The 20957-nt window shown below is 36.2% G+C and overlaps 4 protein-coding genes across 5 annotated transcripts; 3 read left to right on the plus strand and 1 right to left on the minus strand.

The window, feature by feature from the left end:
- The first annotated feature begins 98 nt into the window (after window positions 1-98).
- On the plus strand, window positions 99-8385 carry hcls1 (hematopoietic cell-specific Lyn substrate 1). Of its 2 annotated transcripts, none has more exons than XM_014998483.2 (16): window positions 99-346; window positions 870-953; window positions 1033-1106; window positions 2372-2495; window positions 2573-2683; window positions 3195-3249; window positions 3333-3443; window positions 4367-4477; window positions 4553-4663; window positions 4747-4802; window positions 5365-5434; window positions 5512-5660; window positions 6642-6770; window positions 6835-6997; window positions 7078-7143; window positions 8061-8385. In XM_014998483.2, the coding sequence occupies exons 2-16, from the start codon at window positions 870-872 to the stop codon at window positions 8192-8194; spliced, it is 1548 nt and encodes a 515-aa protein (XP_014853969.2). In that variant the 5' UTR covers window positions 99-346; the 3' UTR covers window positions 8195-8385. The 2 variants fall into 2 exon arrangements, with proteins under 2 accessions (XP_014853969.2, XP_014853965.2); XM_014998479.2 differs by having other exon boundaries at window positions 106-346; window positions 7075-7143.
- On the minus strand, window positions 8364-11542 carry llph (LLP homolog, long-term synaptic facilitation factor). The gene is made up of 3 exons (XM_014998494.2): window positions 11435-11542; window positions 9433-9673; window positions 8364-8730 (listed from the first exon to the last, which is right to left on the minus strand). Exons 2-3 carry the CDS (start codon window positions 9659-9661, stop codon window positions 8567-8569), a joined length of 393 nt encoding a protein of 130 aa, XP_014853980.1. The 5' UTR covers window positions 9662-9673; window positions 11435-11542; the 3' UTR covers window positions 8364-8566.
- A 43-nt stretch (window positions 11543-11585) lies between these two features.
- Window positions 11586-13837, plus strand: pex26 (peroxisomal biogenesis factor 26). The gene is made up of 5 exons (XM_014998490.2): window positions 11586-11931; window positions 12000-12140; window positions 13035-13363; window positions 13442-13582; window positions 13665-13837. The coding sequence occupies exons 1-5, from the start codon at window positions 11747-11749 to the stop codon at window positions 13757-13759; spliced, it is 891 nt and encodes a 296-aa protein (XP_014853976.2). The 5' UTR covers window positions 11586-11746; the 3' UTR covers window positions 13760-13837.
- Window positions 13838-13980: 143 nt separating this feature from the next.
- Window positions 13981-20867, plus strand: usp18 (ubiquitin specific peptidase 18). The gene is made up of 10 exons (XM_014998489.2): window positions 13981-14941; window positions 15894-15990; window positions 16089-16228; window positions 16297-16376; window positions 16449-16583; window positions 17420-17515; window positions 18322-18483; window positions 18553-18684; window positions 18984-19027; window positions 20113-20867. Exons 1-10 carry the CDS (start codon window positions 14866-14868, stop codon window positions 20183-20185), a joined length of 1035 nt encoding a protein of 344 aa, XP_014853975.2. The 5' UTR covers window positions 13981-14865; the 3' UTR covers window positions 20186-20867.
- Window positions 20868-20957: the final 90 nt, after the last annotated feature.

Consider the following 20957-nt stretch of genomic DNA (forward strand, 5'->3'; position numbering starts at 1 on the left):
TTCAGTTCTGTTGGTAAAAACGTAAGTAGCGATTCTTAAAATTTCCGAGGGTGTTTGAATGCACCATGTATAAAAGACTGGTTCTAAAAGTAAATTAATGCGAACTACTGAACAAGCAGCAAATATTTTTATCATGTTTTGCCGACATTGTGAAAGATATAAATGTAAATAGATTTTTTTAAAAAAATTTTTGTTTTGGTTTTACTTTTTTGTACCTCTGCGCGCTCTCGTTTGCTGGATCCGCGTTCACGAATCGCCCATCAGACCGTCTCAACCTGTGAAGACTCAGGAAAACTGTTGCTGCAAAATCCGCTTAAACGCATCAAAACTGCGCAGTAACTAAAAGGTAAAGTCATATTTTTTTATCTCTTCTGCACTATCTGACTAAATCTGCAGCCATTTCTTTTAAAAATCATAAATGTTAACGCCCTAATTAAGGAAGTAGCTCTATCATAAGCCAGTACACCGTTAATCCTAGTCAATAATGTAACAGTTTATATCTTAAAGGTTGCTTAAATATGGTAAAATAACTCCAGAGGTGTCATGAAACATGTAAAATAAAGGTTAATCATGTAAATATTACATATTTATGAGAATGAATGAACATAATCTTGAGTTTGTCACTGATCAGAATTTGCATGTCATAACAGCTTATAATATCAAAATTGTTCTGTTTGTTTAGACTTTTGGTGAAGAATCCAATAAGTCTGCACAGTAATGGTGAAGTGAAGCTTCTACTTCCTTTTTGGGACTTAATGGTTGCTCTTTGCTCTATTTCTGCCCTGCAAAAAGAACTTCCACAAATAGGACTCATGCACAGCTTTAATCTGAGCTCTGAGTGTTGACGTTTGTGTGTTTCCTTCCCCCAGATGTGGAAGTCAGTGGTGGGCCACGATGTGAACGTGAAGGTGGCTGCAGAGGGGGACGACTGGGAGACAGACCCTGACTTTGAGGTACTGGGTACTTCCTGGAGCGAGCATCAGTAAAAAAAATGGTTATTTATCTGTAATCTTTGTTTGAAATGTGTTTCAGAATGATGTATCCGAGCAGGAGCAGAGGTGGGGGGCCAAAAGCATTGAGGGCTCCGGGCGCAAAGAACACATCAGGTGAAGATATTTTTATCTTTGGTGGAAATTATGAGGAGAGTAAATACAAGTCTTAGTGGGAGTTGCATTACAACAGGAAGAGGAAGTAAGAGTGTGTTGTCAGACAGCGAGTCGCTCCAAATATGGGTAATAACAGATGACACAGAGGGTTAGAAAGAGCATTAAACCAGTTCAATGCAAAGATTTTCCCTCATTAAAACGCATATAAATAATGTTTAAAATCACTTCTAATGGAAATAATCAAAGATGCACCGATTGTCTGATTCTAATTACCAACATTTGTAAACTTCTGACCTGCTGATGATTTTTGGTGATTTTTAACCTCCCCTTAAGAACTATAGCTACTTTAAACCCTTGTTTTCTTTCTTAATGTCTTGTTGATTTGAATAGATTTTCCACATTCACAATAAAACATTTGCAACGTACAAAATTTTATCAAAACAGACTTTATAAACAGCTCAATCTGTTGAAAGCCATCCATTATAATGGAAATCAATTGTTTTTTTAAAAAAAACATTGTTCATGTATTTTATTTTGGTTTTTTTGCATTTAGACTTTCACAAAGTGTGGTCGACAGTTGTGAAGTGGAGGGAAAATTAGTCTTTTCAAAACTATTTTGTAAAAATTAAATATGCCGAGACGTTTTCATTCTGTTTAAATACCACTAATAATTTCCCAACCTCTGAACTCAAGTTGTAAAGCAAAGAAAAATAGATGACCGATGCTTCTCATATGTATCAGTTTCCTTCCTCTTTAAAATTACTCCCTACTTTGCATTGATTGGTCACATGAAATCCCAACAAAACACCTTGAAGGGGAACTATTGTGCAAAATTCACATTTTTATATTTTCATTTGGGTTTCTACTGCTACTAAAAACACCCCAAGCTCTTAAATAAATAATTTCATTATTTTTGGTGTCTTAACAATGAGCCGTTTCAAGAAACTCAATGCAAGCAGCCCCGTTACCTAGCAACCCTAGTAGAGTTCTGCCCGTTACCTAGCAACCCAAGCGGAGCTCCACCGTGTTTCGTCAGCTGGGTAGTGGCTCTACTTTTGCCTTTACTGTTGGACCTCAAAATAAGCCAACATTTCATTATCAAAGAAAGATTTGGGCACAAAAATATACCGAATATGTTTTGTATCACCCATAGACCTTTCAGAACCTGTTGAAGGTGTGGTTGTAACATTCCAGAGTGTGAATACTTTTTTACAAGGTGCTGCTTCTGAAAGCCTTTTCTGTTTCCATGTCTTTGGTTCCTTCAGTGTCGCTGAGCTCAGAAACCGGGTCGCTCAGGAACACGAGCAGGTGAAGCAGAAGGATCAAACTCCCAAAGCGTCGTACGGATATGGAGGGAAGTTTGGTGTGGAGAAGGACAGGATGGACAAGGTTGACAGGTTTTATTTACCTTTTGGTCCCTCACATTCCGTCTCTGTCCTGCCGTCTGATCCTCTTCTTCTGTCCAGGTGGCTATGGGTCACGACTATGTGGCGCAGGTGGAGCAGCACTCTTCCCAGAAGGACATGGCGAAGGGATTCGGTGGGAAATTTGGTGTTCAGAAAGACCGTGTTGACAAGGTCAGGAAAGAAAATATTTCCCTCTTTACACACTAGGGCTGGACGATTAACCAATATATTGATTAATTTAATTTTTGTTTTTTTGATGGTAGCACACCCAAAGCAGACTTCTTGTTTCACAGCTTCTATTTATTACTTTGAATTCAGATTAATTACAGTGGAATATTAGAGCAAAGTTTATTTAATCAGGAGAATAAAGTCATAATATAACGAGAATGAAGTCGTAATATTGGGAGAATGAAGTGTAATATTCCAAGTGAAATAATCAATAATAAATGATATTAATATTATTTATAGATAATTAGTAATAATCATAGTTATTGCAACATATTTAAAATATTATCAATAGCAGCTCTTTGAAATGATTGTGCAAACAGTGTCTTGAAAAAAGAATCACACAAACTGAGCTGGTCATTGCTAACTTTTATAAAAAAAATTCTCATTGAAATCACTTTTTTTCTTGTAATCTTACGAACTTTTTGTGGTAAAATTGCCTCTTCATTCTTTGCAGTCTGCCATGGGCTTCGAATACAAAGGAGAGGTGCAGCAACACGCCTCTCAGAAAGGTTGGTTGGACATGTTGCTCATAAATATTCGCTTGTTTCACATCTCCAAGCTCCAGATTTAATTTTTTAATTCTCCACTTTAGATTACTCTAAGGGTTTTGGAGGGAAGTATGGAGTTGATAAGGAAAGAGTGGACAAGGCGGCTTTGGGTTACGACTATAAAGCAGAGACGGAGAAGCATCAGTCACAGAAAGGTGGGTTTTATTTGTTTGGTTCTGTGGTTATGGAACTGATCCAGGTCCAATCAGAGGTTTGATCTTAATCAGCAGGGGGGTCAGATTGTTTCTGGACTTCTAATGATTTATTGGAACCATTAAATGGTGGGATGATTAATTTCAATGTGCAACGTTGGCTCATTTTAAAAGCTAGCATTTGGAGTTTAGATTTATTGTGGATTTTCACTTTTCTACACAAGGCTAAATGTAATCAGTGACTCAAAAATACAAATACATCTCAAACATTTAGGTGAAGTTTACAGACAATGCTAGACAAGAAAAAATATAAATATTTTGTCGCGTGTTGATCACGAAGACCGGAGGTAAACGGTAAAATTGGACGGCATTCAAATTTGTTCTTAGGACTTCCAACCAGAGAAGAGAGACAAACTCAGAATACTCCCAGTTACCACTTGTTAGGCCGACTTTGCATTTGAATATGACCGCTCTGCGCATCAGCAGTTGAAAAGGAAAGAACACTCTAATTTCCGAGGTAACTGGAACGCACCATAATTTCCGCCCTTCCATCAGCGCATGTTCCGTTGCCTAGCAACCATGACAGCGCTAAACAAGCTGGTAGAAAATTAAGTTCAAAGTCTTGCTGTTTTTTTATTACATATGTGAAATTAAATAAATAAATAAAACAAATTTACTCTTTACAAAAATTATAAATAAAAACCACGTCTATGGAAATGACATAAGCTACACAACTGCTTAAAACTGTACTTTTCTCCTGCTTCTGTCAGCCATTGTTACAAGAACACAAATCAAACCTGGATGCCTTTCTTCTGCTGGTTGTTGTTGCTTGGAGCCGAGCTTTTATCGCCGGGGAACTTGGGACCATCAAAATAATCCTCCACGATTAATCCATTACTTTTCCATTTGTGCTGTGATTCCCTCAGACTATGCCAAAGGTTTTGGAGGGAAGTACGGCGTGGAGAAAGAGAAGGTGGATAAAGCCGCCATGGGTTACGACTATAAAGGAGAAACTGAGAAGCATCAGTCCCAGAAAGGTGAATAAACTCAAAGTTAGCATCACAGACACGGTTATACCAGCATTTTCTCTTCACTTTATGCTTCACGTTCAGATTACGCAAAAGGATTTGGTGGGAAGTACGGCGTTGAGAAGGAGAAGGTGGACAAAGCGGCGCTGGGATACGACTACAAAGGCGAGACGGATAAGCATCAGTCCCAGAAAGGTGGGAAAAAGTCAAAATGGATTCATTCCTTAAAAACCTGAAGTCTTTAGCTCAATAATCTGAAGAAATGTTCTTCTGTTTAGATTACGCTGCAGGTTTCGGCGGTCGTTATGGAGTTCAGACAGACCGAATGGATAAGGTTGGTGTCCAGGATTTGATCAATTAATTTGAAATAAAACCATCAATTTAATAATGAAAACTCATAATAAAACATTAAAGTTTTAAATGCTGTATAGGAGGACACATGACCTTTTTAAAATCATTTTGTTCAAATTTAGAAGGTAAATAAAGTTCAGATGATGATGTCATGGTTTTACAAGCTTCTCATTGGTTAATTTAAAAAACTAGTTAAATGTAGGCAACACCTAAAATACATTGCTTCCTTGTGTAATCAAAATAAAACATCCAAAATATCAGAAAGACTAACATAGATCCAAACCCCACAGCATGATGCTGCCGCCACCATTTTGAATGTTTCTCTTTTTCACTCATTTCAGAAAGTGAAACTCCTATGAAATAGATTTATTACACAAGTTGTAAAACATTTCATCCCCAGTTTCTTGTACTTCTTATGATTTTGGCTCACAGATTATGAAAACCCACAACTCGGTGTTACCAAAAATTAGTTTCTATTCATATTGTCAAATATTTAAACTCAAATCTTCTGAAGAAAGTCTAATCTGACTGTTATGATCCTCCAGAGTGCAGCGGGATTTTCAGACATGGACTCCCCAACTTCTGCTTATGAAAAGACTCAACCTGTAGAGGCTTGTGAGTTCATTGTTCTAAATATAGCACTAATTATTGGTGATGTTGTGCTTTAAGTTAAATTTGTCTGATTTCTGCAGCAAGCGCAGGCGCTGGGAAACTCAAAGCTCGCTTCGAGAACATGGCGAAGGCTTCAGATGAAGAAAACAGGAAGAAAGTAGAAGAAGAGAGAGCAAGAAGACAAGCCAGAGAGAGCAGAGAGCGAGAGGAAGCCAAACGCAGGCAGCAGGTAGGGAAGATGGCCGCCCCACCGTCTTCAAATCTAACTAAAATGGTCTCAACCAACTCCTCTTCGTTTGTGTTGGTTTGTGCTGTTAACATTTCCATTTGCGCTGCTTTTGTTTTTAATGTAGCCCTGAAAGTTTAAAGGTAAACAGTTCAACCTTCCTCTACCCACATTTTCTCCATTTAAACCAAACTTTTTTATTAATATCTTTAAAATTATGGCAACACCAACAAAATTGTTGCTGCACAAAAGTCTGACACCAATTTTGTTAAATTTTGAAGAAAAAATGGGTGGCAGGAAACTTTACTCAGGTCAGCGTTAGCTTGTTTAGCGTTAGCTTCTGCTAATTTTATTGTGTACTTAGCGTTGGCTTCCATAAATTTTTAAAAAGTGCTTAGTGTTAACCTCCGCTAACTTTTTTGTTTCTGATCATTTATGTGGTTTGTGTTTTAACATTTGCTTCTGATAATTTTGTGTGTTTAGCATTAGCTTCTGTTATGTTATGTTTATTCTTAGTTTCAACTTCCGCTAATTGTATTATGTGTTTAGCGTTAGCAGATGTAAGATTCTTATTTAGTGAATAAGTTGATGGTGAATTTAACTGTTGCTAATAACGGCTCCATTACGACCATGGCAGCCATTTTGAAAAATGTCCACCAGAAAAAGAAAACACAGGATCAATACGATTTCTGTGGTTCAAATGTGTAGACTCTGATTGGACACCAAACCCGTCTAATTGGCGATACTAGTGCAAAAAATAAATCTCCATGACAACCATGGTAGCCATCTTGAAAAATCAAAACATTATCAGTAAATATATGTTCAAATATGTGTGGTTTGACATCAAAAGTATTCATCTGTGATGAACACTGGCACTTGGGAAAAAATTATTTTGGGGTGGGGGTGGGGGGAAGTCCACCATCTTGAATTTTCATTCAAGCTAGCCACTGGAATCGTTTTCAGTAATCAATTTGTTTCTTTAAGGAGGAGGATAGTCGGAAACAGGAAGTCCATCCTCCTCCTGCTCAGGAGGAACCGACCTACGACAATCCGCCTGTAGAAAGTCACCGAAACTTCCCGGCGGTCCCAAAAACACCAGAACCAGAACCAGAGGTAAACTCACATTCAGACATTTCTATAGTTTAACGGCAGCCTAACGTCTCGTTTTTACCTCCAGGGGGACGAGTTATACGAGGAGCCTCCAGACTTGCCTCCACGCTCAGACGATCTCCTGGAACCGGTGGACCCTCCTCTGCCGCCGCGGTCCGCCGCCGTGGACGAAGTGGAGGACGGCGGGGTTTACGATGAACTGAGCGAAACACCTGCTCCTGAACCAGAAGGTGTGTCTCCGACCAGAGCTCTGCGGGAAGAATTTCTCGTTCGGATTTTCTCATCTAAACTTAATTTCTGCTCACAGAAGATGGCGGCGAATACGAGGACGTGTCGGCTGGCCAGAGGGCAGTTGCAATTTACGACTATGAAGGAGGTAAGACGTCCTCTGCAGTTCACAAACTGTGAAACTTAGACGCAGATTTGGGCTTTTAATGATTTATTTGAGCCGTCTAGTTTGGGACGATCACTGCATCTCCTTGAGGGGAATATTGAGGTAGTCTTACTCCTCCTCCTTTTTTCACACGAGGATACAAGAACCTAACTTGGCACTTACTTTTTTAAAAATAATTCAAGATGATTGTCGAGCTAAAGAAAAATTTTCACTACATCGGGCAATATTTATCACAAATTAATACTTTTGATGTCATATCACACACGATTGAACTCAGAAATTATAATTACTGATAATGCTTAGGTTTTTCCAAGATGGCCACCCTGGTTGTAATGGAGAAAATATGTTTACAGTATAACTGGCAGTAGGTTTTAGCAACAGCCATCTACTAATTTGCTAAATAAGAGTCTTATCTCTGTTATCACACAACTGATAAACACATAAAAAAAACTAGCACAAAGATATTGCTAAATGTTAGAAAAAAATTAGTAGAAGCTAAATGTAAACCACTAAATACATTAAATAATTAGCAGGAGCTAACGCTAACCTGCTCAACATATTAAAAAATGGCAGAAGCTATGCTAACATTAAGACGATTGTTTCAGTTACACCCTCATCTCCTTCCAGTTGAGCAGTTTCTCATTTCTGATTTTGCTACATATTATCACTTTAAAGGTATATAAACCTGAAGACTAAAAAACATAAAGTTCATCTAAGTCATAAAAATGGGTAACATTTATGGCAATAATTAGCTAAAAAGGATCAGAAACTGAGGCCATCTTGAAAAACATCCGTCAAGTGTCTAATGGTGAAAAGTAAATAAGTACGACTGAGAGGTGAGCTTGAAAATTTTACCGTCTTTCCTAACGAATTAAAGCCCGACGGTTCTGTTTCCACAGAGGCAGACGACGAGATCTCCTTCAACCCTGATGATGTCATCACCAACATAGAGATGATCGACGAGGGCTGGTGGAAGGGCCACTGTCACGGCCGCACCGGTCTCTTCCCAGCCTCTTACGTCCAGCTGCAATAGCCGGTTTTCGCACACGCTTCCCTTTAAAATCCTACTTTTTATCAACTCTAACTACTTTATCCTTCTATTTATCCAAGCATTTTTTGCTAATAACGCAACATTTTAATGCTTTTTGTTGAGAGTCTGAACGGGACTCAGATCCTCAACTTCAATTAAAGACAATAAAGCATTTTTTAAGGTTTGAACGTTTATTTCTGCCATCAGACGGATGATTTCTATATTTAGAAAGTTCCAGTGCTACAAACGGAGCAAAAACAATCTTCCTCTGATGATCTTCTGTCAACAAAAGTTAACTCATAAAAAGTTGCTGTCCTGTAAGAACAGATGCAGAATTTCCCAAGTCTCTGAAACAAACAAACCGCCTCGCTTCCTTCACCAGGCGATTCCCTTCTTCTTCTTCACTTTGCCTGTTTTCTTGGTCACGCGTTTGGCCTTCATTTTCTTGGCCTGCCGCTGGCTCATCCACACCGGGTACTGTCCGTGTTCGTCCAGCAGAGTCGCCTTGCTGCGCTTCGCGTCCATCTCCATCTTCCCATCTAAAAATGCAGCACAAAATACTCAACTCACGTATGTGCCAGAAAGAATCATTTTTGAAAACTAAAATCACTAAAAAAAATATTTTTTTACATACTGAACAAAAAGCTAAGGATTATTTAAACAGCTTAAGTAATAATTTTTTTTTACTTTGTAGGAATAGGATTATAGATCTAAAACTTTAAATGTTTTTTCCTTAAAATGAAAGTGTTCTCATTATTTTGAAGTCTTTTGAACTGAAAATAAAAACAGGATCTATGTCAGTCTTTGTTTGAAAACACTTCCTGTATTTAGATAAACTTTAATACATTAATTAAAATCCGATTTGCACCAATGTTCACTTTAAAGTTTAAGGCAATGAGTAGGTCTGGTCCTAGTTACTATGACAACAGAAGTAAACAAGAAGGCTTGGAAAATATTATGTTGCATCTAGCATTTTCATGAGTAGATTTTGATTCAAAAATGTGCAGTTTTGTCCTAATTTATTTAATTTATTCTTGAATTGTTGTTGGTGAGGCCACACAAATTTCCATTTCCTTTGTGCACAACATTTCTCCTGAACTTCAACATCCAGGTATTTGAGACGTTTTATCTCAAACTCAACCTGATTTGAAGGCAGGATTTTGCTTAAAACCCATAATTTAATAATTTAATCTGTTAACTGCAAACAGATTAACAGGTTTTGACTTATCTCTCCAACTCACCATCCTCCTCCTCCTGCTGCTGCTGCTCTGACATTTCAACGTCGCTCTGCTTCGTTATCTTGTCAGCTGGAATCACCGTGGCGACGTCCTGCAGGTCGGCCATGTCCGCTCCTCCTTTCTTATCCAGACTCAGAGCCTGTTTGAGTCGAGCCAGCTCCTTCGGAGCGTTTTTCTTCCTCTTCTCCGCCCGCATCTTCCGCTTCCATTTGCTACGAAGACTTTTGGCCATTTTCAGGAGGAGCTAAAAAAAGAAAAATGTAAATATCTTAGCTCACTTGAAATAAGAAACTAGGAGTCAATTATTAATACTGATTTAAAATATTTCCATATTATAAGATGTTTTCATGGGAAAAATGTCTTTCTGTGGTATGAAGGAAGAAACTAAATGTATTTAATTTTTTCTGAGTTTTGTAATATTCAGTTAGAGTGATGAAACCAAGAAAATATTTCAATATTTGTTTAAGTTTCAAAGTAAAAAAATCCTGATTGTCCTCGTCAGAGGATTCTTCACAACCACTGTAACACAGACTGCTACAATGCATTAGGACCACTTTGGGTTGACAAAAAGAGGTAAATTTCCACCAAAATACTTAGAAATTTTCAACTTTTCAAACTTATAATTTTTCAAGTTTTTTTTCTAGAAAATTCCTAAGATTAATTTCTACATTTTTGAAGGTTTTTTTCCCCCAAGTAAATTTTGACTTTTTAAACTCAGAAATGTTTTTTTTTTTTTAGAAAATTGTTGAGATCAATTTAAAATCTTTGCCAGAAATTTACTCCTTTAAAAAAATATCAAGAAATTATTGGCTTAAAACAAGTTCATATCTTGTTAAAAATGTATTTGTATCATTTTAAGTGTTAAGATATTTGCACTAAAAACTAGCCAATGAATACTTTAAGATTTTGTGTTTTTGCAGTGAACACAGTAAATCAGTCTGATGCATTGTTTTCATTTGTTGATGAAGCTTTTATGTGTATTTTTGCAGCTTAAACATTTCAGATTGCAAAACTAATTTTTTACAGAAAACCACAGTTAATAGAAAATGCTGAATTAAAACAGTGATTCATTAAAGGAGCAAAAGCATCCAAACCAACTCGTCCCTGTGTTAAAATGTAAATTAGCCATAATTGTTTTGTTCAATTTCACTCAGCTTTGATTGTTCACAGATCTGTAGAGACCCATTACGTAATTTGACGTAATGAAGTAGGTTAAAAGCTTTTTTGAGCCACTTAAATGTTTAATCTTTTCCTTCGAGAAAAAGCCGATGTTTCTCCTGGTGGAAGACATTTCTTGAAATACTGTAAAGCAACAAGTTTGGATTTGGAGATGAAAATATTTTTTGACGATTTTCATTGAAGAATCGGGGGGAGAGAAAAAAAAACACATTTTCAAGTTTAGAGCCCAAGGAATCCAAGTCCAGCAATTTACAAGCAACTTTGCACAAAACTGATTAAAATGACTGCTGCCAAAGTATTTAGAATATAATTTTTTTTAGCTTTGGAGACCCAATCAAGTTTCAATTTAAAGGTTTTTAAGACATCTCAAAAGTTTGCATCGGTTTCTTGAGAAAGGAGGACGTTTAAACATATCCTATATCAATAATAATGAACAAGGATTGTATCCCCGACTCTCTCTATATGACCAAGCAGGGGATAAAGAGGAGTGGAAAATGAGGTAGATCAGCAGTGCGAGCTAACAACTGATGATGGATCATCAGATACATTTTATTTTGGTTTTTTGGCATGTTTCCAATTTACCCTAACAGCCGCTTCGAAATAAAGTCTAGAAGTACTAAAAAGTTCTAACCCACACGACGTATATGGAGTGAAAATAAACAAAATAACATTAATTGGTGCGGTAACCATTACATAAACGAGCTGCTAACGTAGCATTTTAGCTAACTAGACGTTTTGAAAACTATTTTAAAAAGCCTCATCGCTTCAAAATAAGCTGACGAAGTCATAATCTAGTAGGGCATGTTCCAGAACAGCGGTTACTTACAGTTAGTTTATAATTCCAGCTCTAAATGTGCGCCCTGCGACAGAAACACGTTGCTCTGTTCACATACGGAACAGTGAAGGAAGCTCGAACGTGATTGGCTGCGTCAGACCTACTGAAGACGGTGGCAGTTGATTGGCCGTTAATCCCGGAAGTTCCGCTCATTTCAATTTGTCAACAAACGGATGCAAGTGAGCGAAGTATTCCTCTGTTAAATTAGATACAAGTAAATAATTTTATTTATTTGGTGCTAGTTAGCAGTTGGTTCTGGAATTGTGAACCGAACTTCTGCAGTTCATAACACAAACGAAGTTCATGACAGCCGAGATCGGTTCAATCCGCCGTTCTCGGTTCAATCCGCCGTTCTGCTCTTCACCGAAGCTTTTCCACATGTTGGACTCCGCTGCAGAGCTCATGATGGTCCAGGGCGACTTCCAGGGGGCTTTTGATGCCTGTAACGCGGGTCTGGAGAACCTGGGGCGCCTGGAGCCAGAAGACAGGTGAACCGCCGTGTTGTGTCCCAGCTGCTCTGCGTGTTGTTCGGGTTAGCAGCGAGTTTTCTCTGCAGGTCTGAGGAGATAAAAATTGGATTCTGCATTCTGGGGATCCAGGCGCTGGCTGAGCTCAACCAGTGGCGGGGGGCTTTTTCCTGGGTCCTGCAGCACTACGGGCAGCAGGAAAATGTACCTGCTAAGATCATGCAGCTGTGGTAAGGATTGCTTTTTTATTTACTTAATTATTTATGTACTAATTTTCTCTACTGTTTTATGTTTTCTATTTTGTATGTTTCTATTTAAAAAGCGCAATGTTCGTTATTTTTTAAATTTTAAGTATTTTTGCATGGTTTTTACATGTTTTTAAAAAATAAAATGAATAGAATACAAAATATTTTTTCTGTTTAATTTTCTATTTTTTAAATCGGTATTTAAAAAATAAATACATATATGTTATCGTTTTTAAGTGTATTTTTTAAAATAATTAAAAAAAAGCATTTTCCAAAATTCAAAAAAGGAACATGAGTTTTGATGTTTTTTTTTCTCTTTTTAGTTTTTATATAAAAGAAGTAACATTAATTAAAAAATTGAAAAATATTTTTAAAAAGTAGTGGTGTGACTAGTTTTTATTATAATTATTGTTTCTATTATAATTGTTTATTTGAAAAATAGTGTGATCATTTTATAAATTTTAAGATTACTTTCTTTTTCCTATTTGCATTTTTTTATTAAAAAATTAAGCATTTTTTAAAATTTAAAAAAGTAGCTCTGATCAAATTTGATTGTAAACAGCTGTTAAAAAGAAATACAAATATTTTTAGCAGCACATGTAACAGTCTTCCTGTGTTTTATTTTAATTAACATTCTGAGAGATTCACCTGCCATTTTTTAAAAACCTTAAAATTTAACAAGACATGAAATAAAATTTAATAAACAAAATTCAACTGAGTAAGAAAATTGTTGAAAGAAACTTGAAAATCCTAAATGTCTGTTTTGTTATATGAAGTAGACCCATTGAAATCACACTTATGTTTTTTAAAATTCTTGTCATAGATCATTTTTAAATACAAATAATGTAATTATTCTGTGTGAATTGTGATTTTTCCCAGCATCCTCCTCTACTCCAAGGTCAAGCAGCCTGCTGTGATGCAGCAGGCGACCCGGGCTTGGCTGCACAACCCGCAGAACGTCCGGGCCGCCGGGTTCCGGCTGGTGGCGGAGCTCTACCTGCTGCACATCCTCCTGCCGCTCGGACAGCTGGATGAGGCGCGGGAATTTGTTAGCGGTGACTTTGGACGCAGCACGTTCACAGAGGAGCAACGGCGAAAAGCTTTGGACGTGGTGGAAGAAAAAAGTCGACAGAATCAAGAAGACCCAATCAATCCAGAAGAAACTCCAGATCCTGGGGCTGGACAATCACAACCCGACTCAACTCAGAGTATTTTACTTTAATTATGTTTATTAAACACAATAAATGGGAACAACAGCGTCTGATCTGACTGAGGATGTTTTGCAGGGCCTTTACTCCATAAAGTTGAAGCCGTGTTCAGGACGTTTTACAGAAAGTGCTTGAGGACCGGATCCAACTCATCCCCTCTGCAGAAACTCCTCCTGGCCGCCATTCTTCTCTACATGCTTCTCTTCAGATTGGACTCAGGTTCGAGGAAATTCTGCTGCTTGTTTTCATTAAACTGTTTTGATTGGAGATAATCATGTTGTTCATTTTGTTTCCTCTGCAGCTTTCCCGTCGTCCTATATGTGGATTGTCAAACTCCTTCAGCTGATTAAGCAGACGTGGAGAGCGAAGTTTACGTCATATCGCCCTCTGGTGTAGAGGAGGAAACTGCACATTTATTTAATCTTTGAGTTTTGCAACATTCTGTTAGGTTGATTAAATTAAGAAAATATTTAACTCTTTGTTGCATTTTTTTCTGTAAATTAAATGCTTAGATTTGCTGCGGAAATCCTCAACAACAATGTCTTCAGTCAGAGGACTCTTCAGAATCACTGTAACACTAACTGCTACAGGACATCCTCTGCTACGAGTTTTTGAAGGAATTTGGATCACATTAAATTTCTCTTTAGGATTAGTAAAGATTAAAAAGATTCTGAATTGAATCTTGAGATTTTGAGAACAATCTCAGAAATTTTCTAGAAAAAAATTGATTTTTTTTTAAAACTTGTAACTTTACTAGAAAAAGGTAACATTTTTTAGATTAATCTAAAAAATATTACAGGAAAAAAACTGAATTTCTGAGTTTGAAAAGTCAACATTTTTCAGGAAAAAAACTCCCAGATAAATCTTAAACATTTTCGAGAAAAACCTGGACACTTCTGAGTTTGAAGAGTTGAAAATTTGCTAGAAATAAAAATTATTTTGTTCTTAAACTTAGAAATGTTCTGAAAGAAACTGATTAATTCAGAATTTATTTCAACAGTAAAAAAAAAAACAACATAGATTTAACCTCAAATTTCAAATTTTCTCGTGCAAATTTAGTTGGGTTTTTTTTAACTCAGAAATTTCCAAGTGTTTTTCTAAAAATCTCAGATCAATTTCAAAATTTCAGACTTTTTGTCGGACATTTACTCATATTTTCTATAATGTCCCTGATAAAAAGCTCTTTATGTGTTGATTTCGGAAGTTTTCCTCCTTAAACATCAACTCGCCTCATCTATTAACGATTATCTTCCATTTTCCCCGCAGCGGGAAATAAACTCAGTTTTCCACGCGTGGATGTGATGAACCAGAACATCCAGCAGCGTGACCGGTGGTCATAATGCTTTGCCTGATCTGCGCATGTTTAAGTTTCGTTTTCAGGGAAGCGAAAAAGAACGAAAGTCTCGCAGCTGATGTTGACGGACCGGACACGGAACCCAGCTGATCGACAGAACCCGCTTTCTGGTTCGGATCCTCCAACCGAACCGAACCGAACCTAACGGATGTCCGTTCCGATGTCTGTGTGGATATCCGAGCATTTTTTGAGACTGAGCAGTTTTCTGGGTCGCAGGGAGTTCGGTAAGTTCTGCGACCCACATTGTCAGAAATGCGAAGGTTTATTACTGGACTTTAAAAAGTAAAAACAGGGAGGAAAATTTTATTTTAAAGCTTAATTTGATTAAATTTGGTTTGTTTTTTATTGTAAAACTCGTTTAATGTGACTTTAAATAACCCGAAATATGTTTTTACATATGAATTAATTCGCCGTTTAGATCTTTGAAAAAACATCAAATAATCTGAACTGTGTAAGATTTTTGACCTGCTCCAATTTGCAGAATTGTTTTTATTCAGGCATATTAGAGGGCAGCACAAACATCTATAACATGTCCAAGTAGATTTAAGTTCAGACTTTGACTAGGCCACTGGTTTTCTTCAGAGGTGAACTGCTGGTTCTGATTCAGTTTGGAGAATCTGGACTGGGATTTCAGTCATTTTTTTTCTTTTTTTTTTCAAATTTGAATGAAAAAACAAAACAGGAGGAAAACATATTTCAGTCGTTCTCTGTCTTATCTAAATGTTCTGTCTTTCACTGCATCCTTCCTCAATCCCTCCTTTCCTTCTTAGTGTCCTTCCTTTTGTTTACCTTCTTTCTTTCCTTCTTTCTTGTCTCTTTGATTTTTCCTTCCTCTTGTCATTCTTCCTTTCTGTCCTTTTTATTTCCTTTCTTTTTTCCTTCCATTATTTTTCATTTTCTTCCTTTCAGTATTTCCTTTCTTCTTTCTTCCTACTTCGTGACTTATTCTTTTCTTCCTTCTTTCTTTGCATTTTTCATTTCCTTCCATCCTCTCTTCTTTCCTTCATGTCTTTCTGATTTAATCAACACATTATTTTCTTAATTTTGGTCATTCAGAAAAACAAAATAAATCTTTAAAAACACCAGTTTGACTTTAAACTGTCAAAAAGTAAAAATTAAATCAATTAGAAAAACTGTAATATCGTAATTGACTAATTGTTTGTTTTTCTTCGTCAGAGATGAGAGGCCTCAGAAACCACTATCTGTCCTGCTGTGTCAACACTTTGCTGCAGACCCTCAACGCCACCTGGGAACTAGCAGACTTATTAGAAAAGTGAGTAAATTAACAGGAGTAATTAGCTAATGTTAGCCTGGGCAACCGGCAGGGTAATTAAACGGAACATAAACATGTTTTTATGGTTTTATTTTAAGGTGGAAACCCGCCGGTGTGAGAGCGGAAGATAATGTTCCCTTCCAGCTAAAGCGAGTCCTGAAGATGATGCAGGAAGATCTTCCTCATCCCGCTCCTCATCAGGACTTCCTCCACTGCTTGGACCGAAACCGCATTCGGCGTAAGACACCCATCTTTGCACCGCAGAGGTCTCACTCCGATCACCTTTTAACTCTCCTGATTTTGCAGTGAGTACGCAGCACGACGCAGACGAAGTTTTCTTATCCATTCTGGATTTCATTCAGCGGCAAATGGATGACCCAAGTCTGGTCGGGATTCATTCTCAGATTTATAATTTTATTCTTCATCTAGACAGGATTTAACTTCTTTTCTTCTTCCAGGCTATTGAAATCCAGAGTTTGTATAAGATTTCAGTGGAAACACAGGTGCAATGTTTGGAGTGCAACAACGTTCAAACACGGAACAGTCACCTGCTCAGCCTGCCGCTACACATAAAGGAAGACCGAAACTCTCTGGTATGTTTTCTGTTGTTGCTCTTAAAAGCTTGGCGATACTAAAAATAACATTTAATTCAACATATCCACATATAAAACGTTACACTCATTATAAACAACCTTAAGTTTAAGAAAGTTCTAAATTTCTCGAATAACTAGCTAGCTTCATTGCAAGTTAGCTAACCGCAGCAGCTAGCTTTATTGCTAAGCTAATGCTAACTCGTACATATAAGCTAAAGTGACAACAATAATATATATTTTTAAAACATACTAGATAAAGCTCAGAATTTTTGAGATTGATGTTGCAAGCTTGGAAATTTATTTTAAAAGTCAAAAATTTGAAGTAAAAAAACAGCTATAAAAATCAAAAGATGAAAATTTGACTTTCAAAACAAAAATTTTAGAGCCTTTTCCTCAAATTTCCCAGGTTAATATCAAACTTTTAAAAAGAATTGTAGCAAACTTTCAACTTTTGATACCCAAAAATATATTTTTTTCTAGAGAATTTGAGGCTAATCTAAAAATGTTATATTTTTCTAGCAAATTTTTTTACTTTGGGCTCACAAACTTCCTAATTTTTATAGCAAATTTCTCAGTTCTCAGTTCTGCATTCGTCTAATTTCATGACTTTATTATTTAAAATATTTTTTGCTAGAGTTGAATTCAGAATCCAAATAAATTGAAGAAAAAACACATTTGTCAAACAAGATGGCCATCCACGGTTTGCTGACGTCAAAACACAAGAAAAGCATTAGTGGAAAAAAATCCAAAACATCGACTAATCAATAAGTCCATTTATCACCCAGATTATCGCCTGTCCTTCATGTTATTCGGCTCCTGCTTTAACTCTTTTTCAGAAGGACTGCATGATCTCCTTCTTCGAGCAGCAGGAGCTGCGGGGAATTGACTGCTGCTTTTGTGCACAATGTGAAGCCAAGACCCCAACCAAACAGGTCAGGATGGGTTTCAGTTTTATCAGTTCACCAGAGAACTGATAAAAACAAACAAACGAAGAACTAATGAGTCAAAGAAGATAAAGCATGGAGAGAAAATACAAAAATTAGAAGTTAATGTTCTGATGATTTGAAGGACTACATGAAAAAACATATTAAAAATAACAATTATAAAAGCTAAGCTAACTACAGTGAACCCACTTACACATGGTTGAGCAAGTTTGCATGAAAGCATAAGTTCACTGTAGTTACTTAGCATAAAAGTTACTTTTCTGTTGGCTTTTATGCTAACAGGAAATTTGCAGACTTTCTGTGGGTTGCAATTTGAAAGTACTTGTGAAAAATTTGCTTATTCACGTAATTTTTTGATATTATACACCGAAAATAGTCCAAGGAAAATGCGACCCAGGAAACTGGAAAGTGCTACTTGAAACGCTATTGGCTGCCTTTTAGAAAGCAGCCAATCAGGGAGCGCGGTTAATTTTCCTTGCTGCTGATTGGCTGAACCCTTTGGGGCAGAGATATTAACAGATATTGGCTTCAGTTAGCCAGAGCTAACATGGTTTTCTGTGCGTATTTGGTGTTTTAATTATTAAAACTAGCAGTTACCTTTGTTTTGATTTATAAAAACATGAATTGGTTATTTTTAGGTATTTTAGCTGTGTTAGTTTTAGTTTTAAGTAATTTCTTGATATTTTAGGTCTAACGATAAACGGGCCTGTTTAGTTTTTAGGTAAAACTTGCTCTCTTGATGTCAAATTCTGTTTCAGATAAACTAAAGTGGTCCCTCTAAATCTGCTTTTCAGGGTGTCAAGCTTTGCTCTCTGCCTCAAATCTTGTGCATACAATTGAAACGCTTCAGAAATATACGTGGATTCACCCGAAAACTCAACTGCAGTGTCACTTTCCCAGAAAAATTCAACTTCTCTGAGCTTCGGAGGGAAGCATTCTCTTCAGACTTCACCCAGGTACCTGACTTTTCTGCTGAGTGTCTGGATTTTATATATTTTTTTATTAAAAAGTTGTTTTTCTTGCAGAATGACTGCAGGTATACTTTATATGCTGTGGTGGTGCATTATGGCGAGGCAATGTTTGGACATTACACTGCTTATGTCCGCCAGAGATTGAGCAACCGCTGGTTTTATGCAGATGACAGCCATGTTTCTCAAGTACGTTTTAATCTGTCTCATTTCAAAGAAAGTTATATGGCTTTTATAAAAACGGACATGAATACAATTATTTTTATGAATGAATCATATAAAACAAAAATGTTGGTTCAATTAACAAATTTTAAATTTTACCTTAAGCTAAAATTGTAGAGCATAAACAATTCATAACATTTAACATAATTATATAGGTTTATAATATTATCTTTGCATGCTGAAGTTGGAGATCTTTTAAAAATTATTTCAGATTTCTGTGCAAATCTGTGATTAAATCAATATCTTATTTTCTTGGTAATTTACAGTCATCTTGGGAAAATGTGCAGAAAACTGAGGGAAGTCCCTACAGGTAACTGTCTCATAAAGTTTTGTTATGTTCTCTACTGAAGAACACATTTTATAAAATATTTGATATTATTCTCATTTCTGAATAAAGTTAATTCTTCATTAAAAGAAATCTAAACAACTGGATGCTAGCCTGTATAGTTAGCTGTAATGTTAGCTTAAACAGAATCATGAAATGGAGATGTGGATTCAGGTCCTATTTTACAGTAAAATAGCTTTTTATGTAGCTCTTTAATGGTAGCTACATAAAAAAATCAAAATGTTTGTAAATTATAATTCTTTTTGATATTACTCTTCAAAAGCAATTAAAACGATTTTCTTCCCAGCATCTTGGAGTAGCTAGTTGTGCAGTGCTACTGCTAGCTTGTACAGTTGGCAAGGAGTTTGGTTTAAACAGAATCAATAAATTGACGTGTAGTTTCAGTGTTTACGTTTAATCTATTTTATTGCAGTTATCTGCCTTAGTTGTAGCCATATCACAAAACTTATTCATAAAACAACCTTATTAGTTTTGATGCTAGGAATTTCTAAAGTACTTTTATAACTTCCAAAAGCAGCTAGCTTTGTTACAAGGCTAATGCTAACTTTTCTAATAAAAACGATTTAAGGAATCTAGTTAAAGCTGTTGTATGAATAATGGCATTACTGTTGATGCTACGTCTTATTTAAGTTTTAAAATGGCAGTTTTCTAACTTTATGCTACAGCTAGCTCTACTGCAGTGCTAACACCAGCTAGCACATGTTCTTAAACACAAACAACACTTTGATTCATTTTCAGACATTTTTATTTCTGTCATCCAAAACAGTTGAAGGTCTCACATGTTTTGTTGTCTAAGCTATTGTTTATGGAAAAAGCTAGTTAGCTTAGCTTTTATGCTAAGAATCTGTTTTGTATTCCTTCAGGTTCCTAAATCAGAAAACTTAAGGGTTCTTTTTGCTATATTGGAATATTTTATCACTTAAGAACTTTGTTCAATGTTTAATCAATAGAGACGTTTGCCAGACTTTCTTATTATTATTTTTTGAGTGCTAAAAAAAGAAATCCAGTTTTGCTGTTCCTCTGAAATCAGTTTGTTTGTGTATTTTTAGAGGGACTGCATATATGCTAATGTACAGAAAAGATCCAAAAGAAGACGACCAACTACCGGATCTGTCCGGCTGAAGCAGTAGAAGAAAAGCTGATGATGCAACATAGGAAATTATAAATTATTTACAAAGGATTTGTGGTGTTTTTATGATCTTTGGTGACAGATTATATTTGTTAAATATTGTTAACCATTTAAGGAAGCTTGTCAGGATTGTAAACACACCAGCATTTTATGACAGAGGCCAGAAGATGGCGCTCCAGCATCAAAATATTAAAGTATGTGCCATCCGCAGTACAGGGAACTTGAGCAATAAGACTCATTTGGTGTTTGAAGGGTTAATGTGTGTTTTGTTCTTTTATTTTCTGATTAAATACATTTTATTTAAATTTCTTTTGATCACACACAATATTGCGAAAATGATTGATAATTAAACTTTTTAAAGGTTAACATAAGTTATTGAAAAAGCATAAAAACTGGTGTTTTTTCACCTTTTATTAACTTATACCTGACTTGATTGGGTAAAAAGAAATATTAGTCTGTCCCATATTTTAGTGTTAAATCTCTGCTGCTTGAAAATGACACAAAGACTCTAATATGCAGTAGATTTTTTTTTCTCTTTCTTGGTTCCATGTTGGGTTCACTGCTTTATGTTTCTACATGCTTTCTCTTGGGTTTATTTTATCACTCTGATTAATATTCAGATCACTTTACAGAATTAATGTTGCAATAAAAATCCATGTTGAAATGAACAAAAAACCTGCCTAAAGTTGAACATTGTGCCTTTAGAAGATGCTTCTCTGATTTAGGATTTGGATGATTTTTTTTTAAATTTAATATAAAATATTA

This window comes from Poecilia mexicana, unplaced genomic scaffold (genome assembly GCF_051168715.1).
Source record: "Poecilia mexicana isolate PSO_F unplaced genomic scaffold, ASM5116871v1 scaffold_23, whole genome shotgun sequence".
Classification (NCBI taxonomy): Eukaryota; Metazoa; Chordata; class Actinopteri; order Cyprinodontiformes; family Poeciliidae; genus Poecilia; species Poecilia mexicana.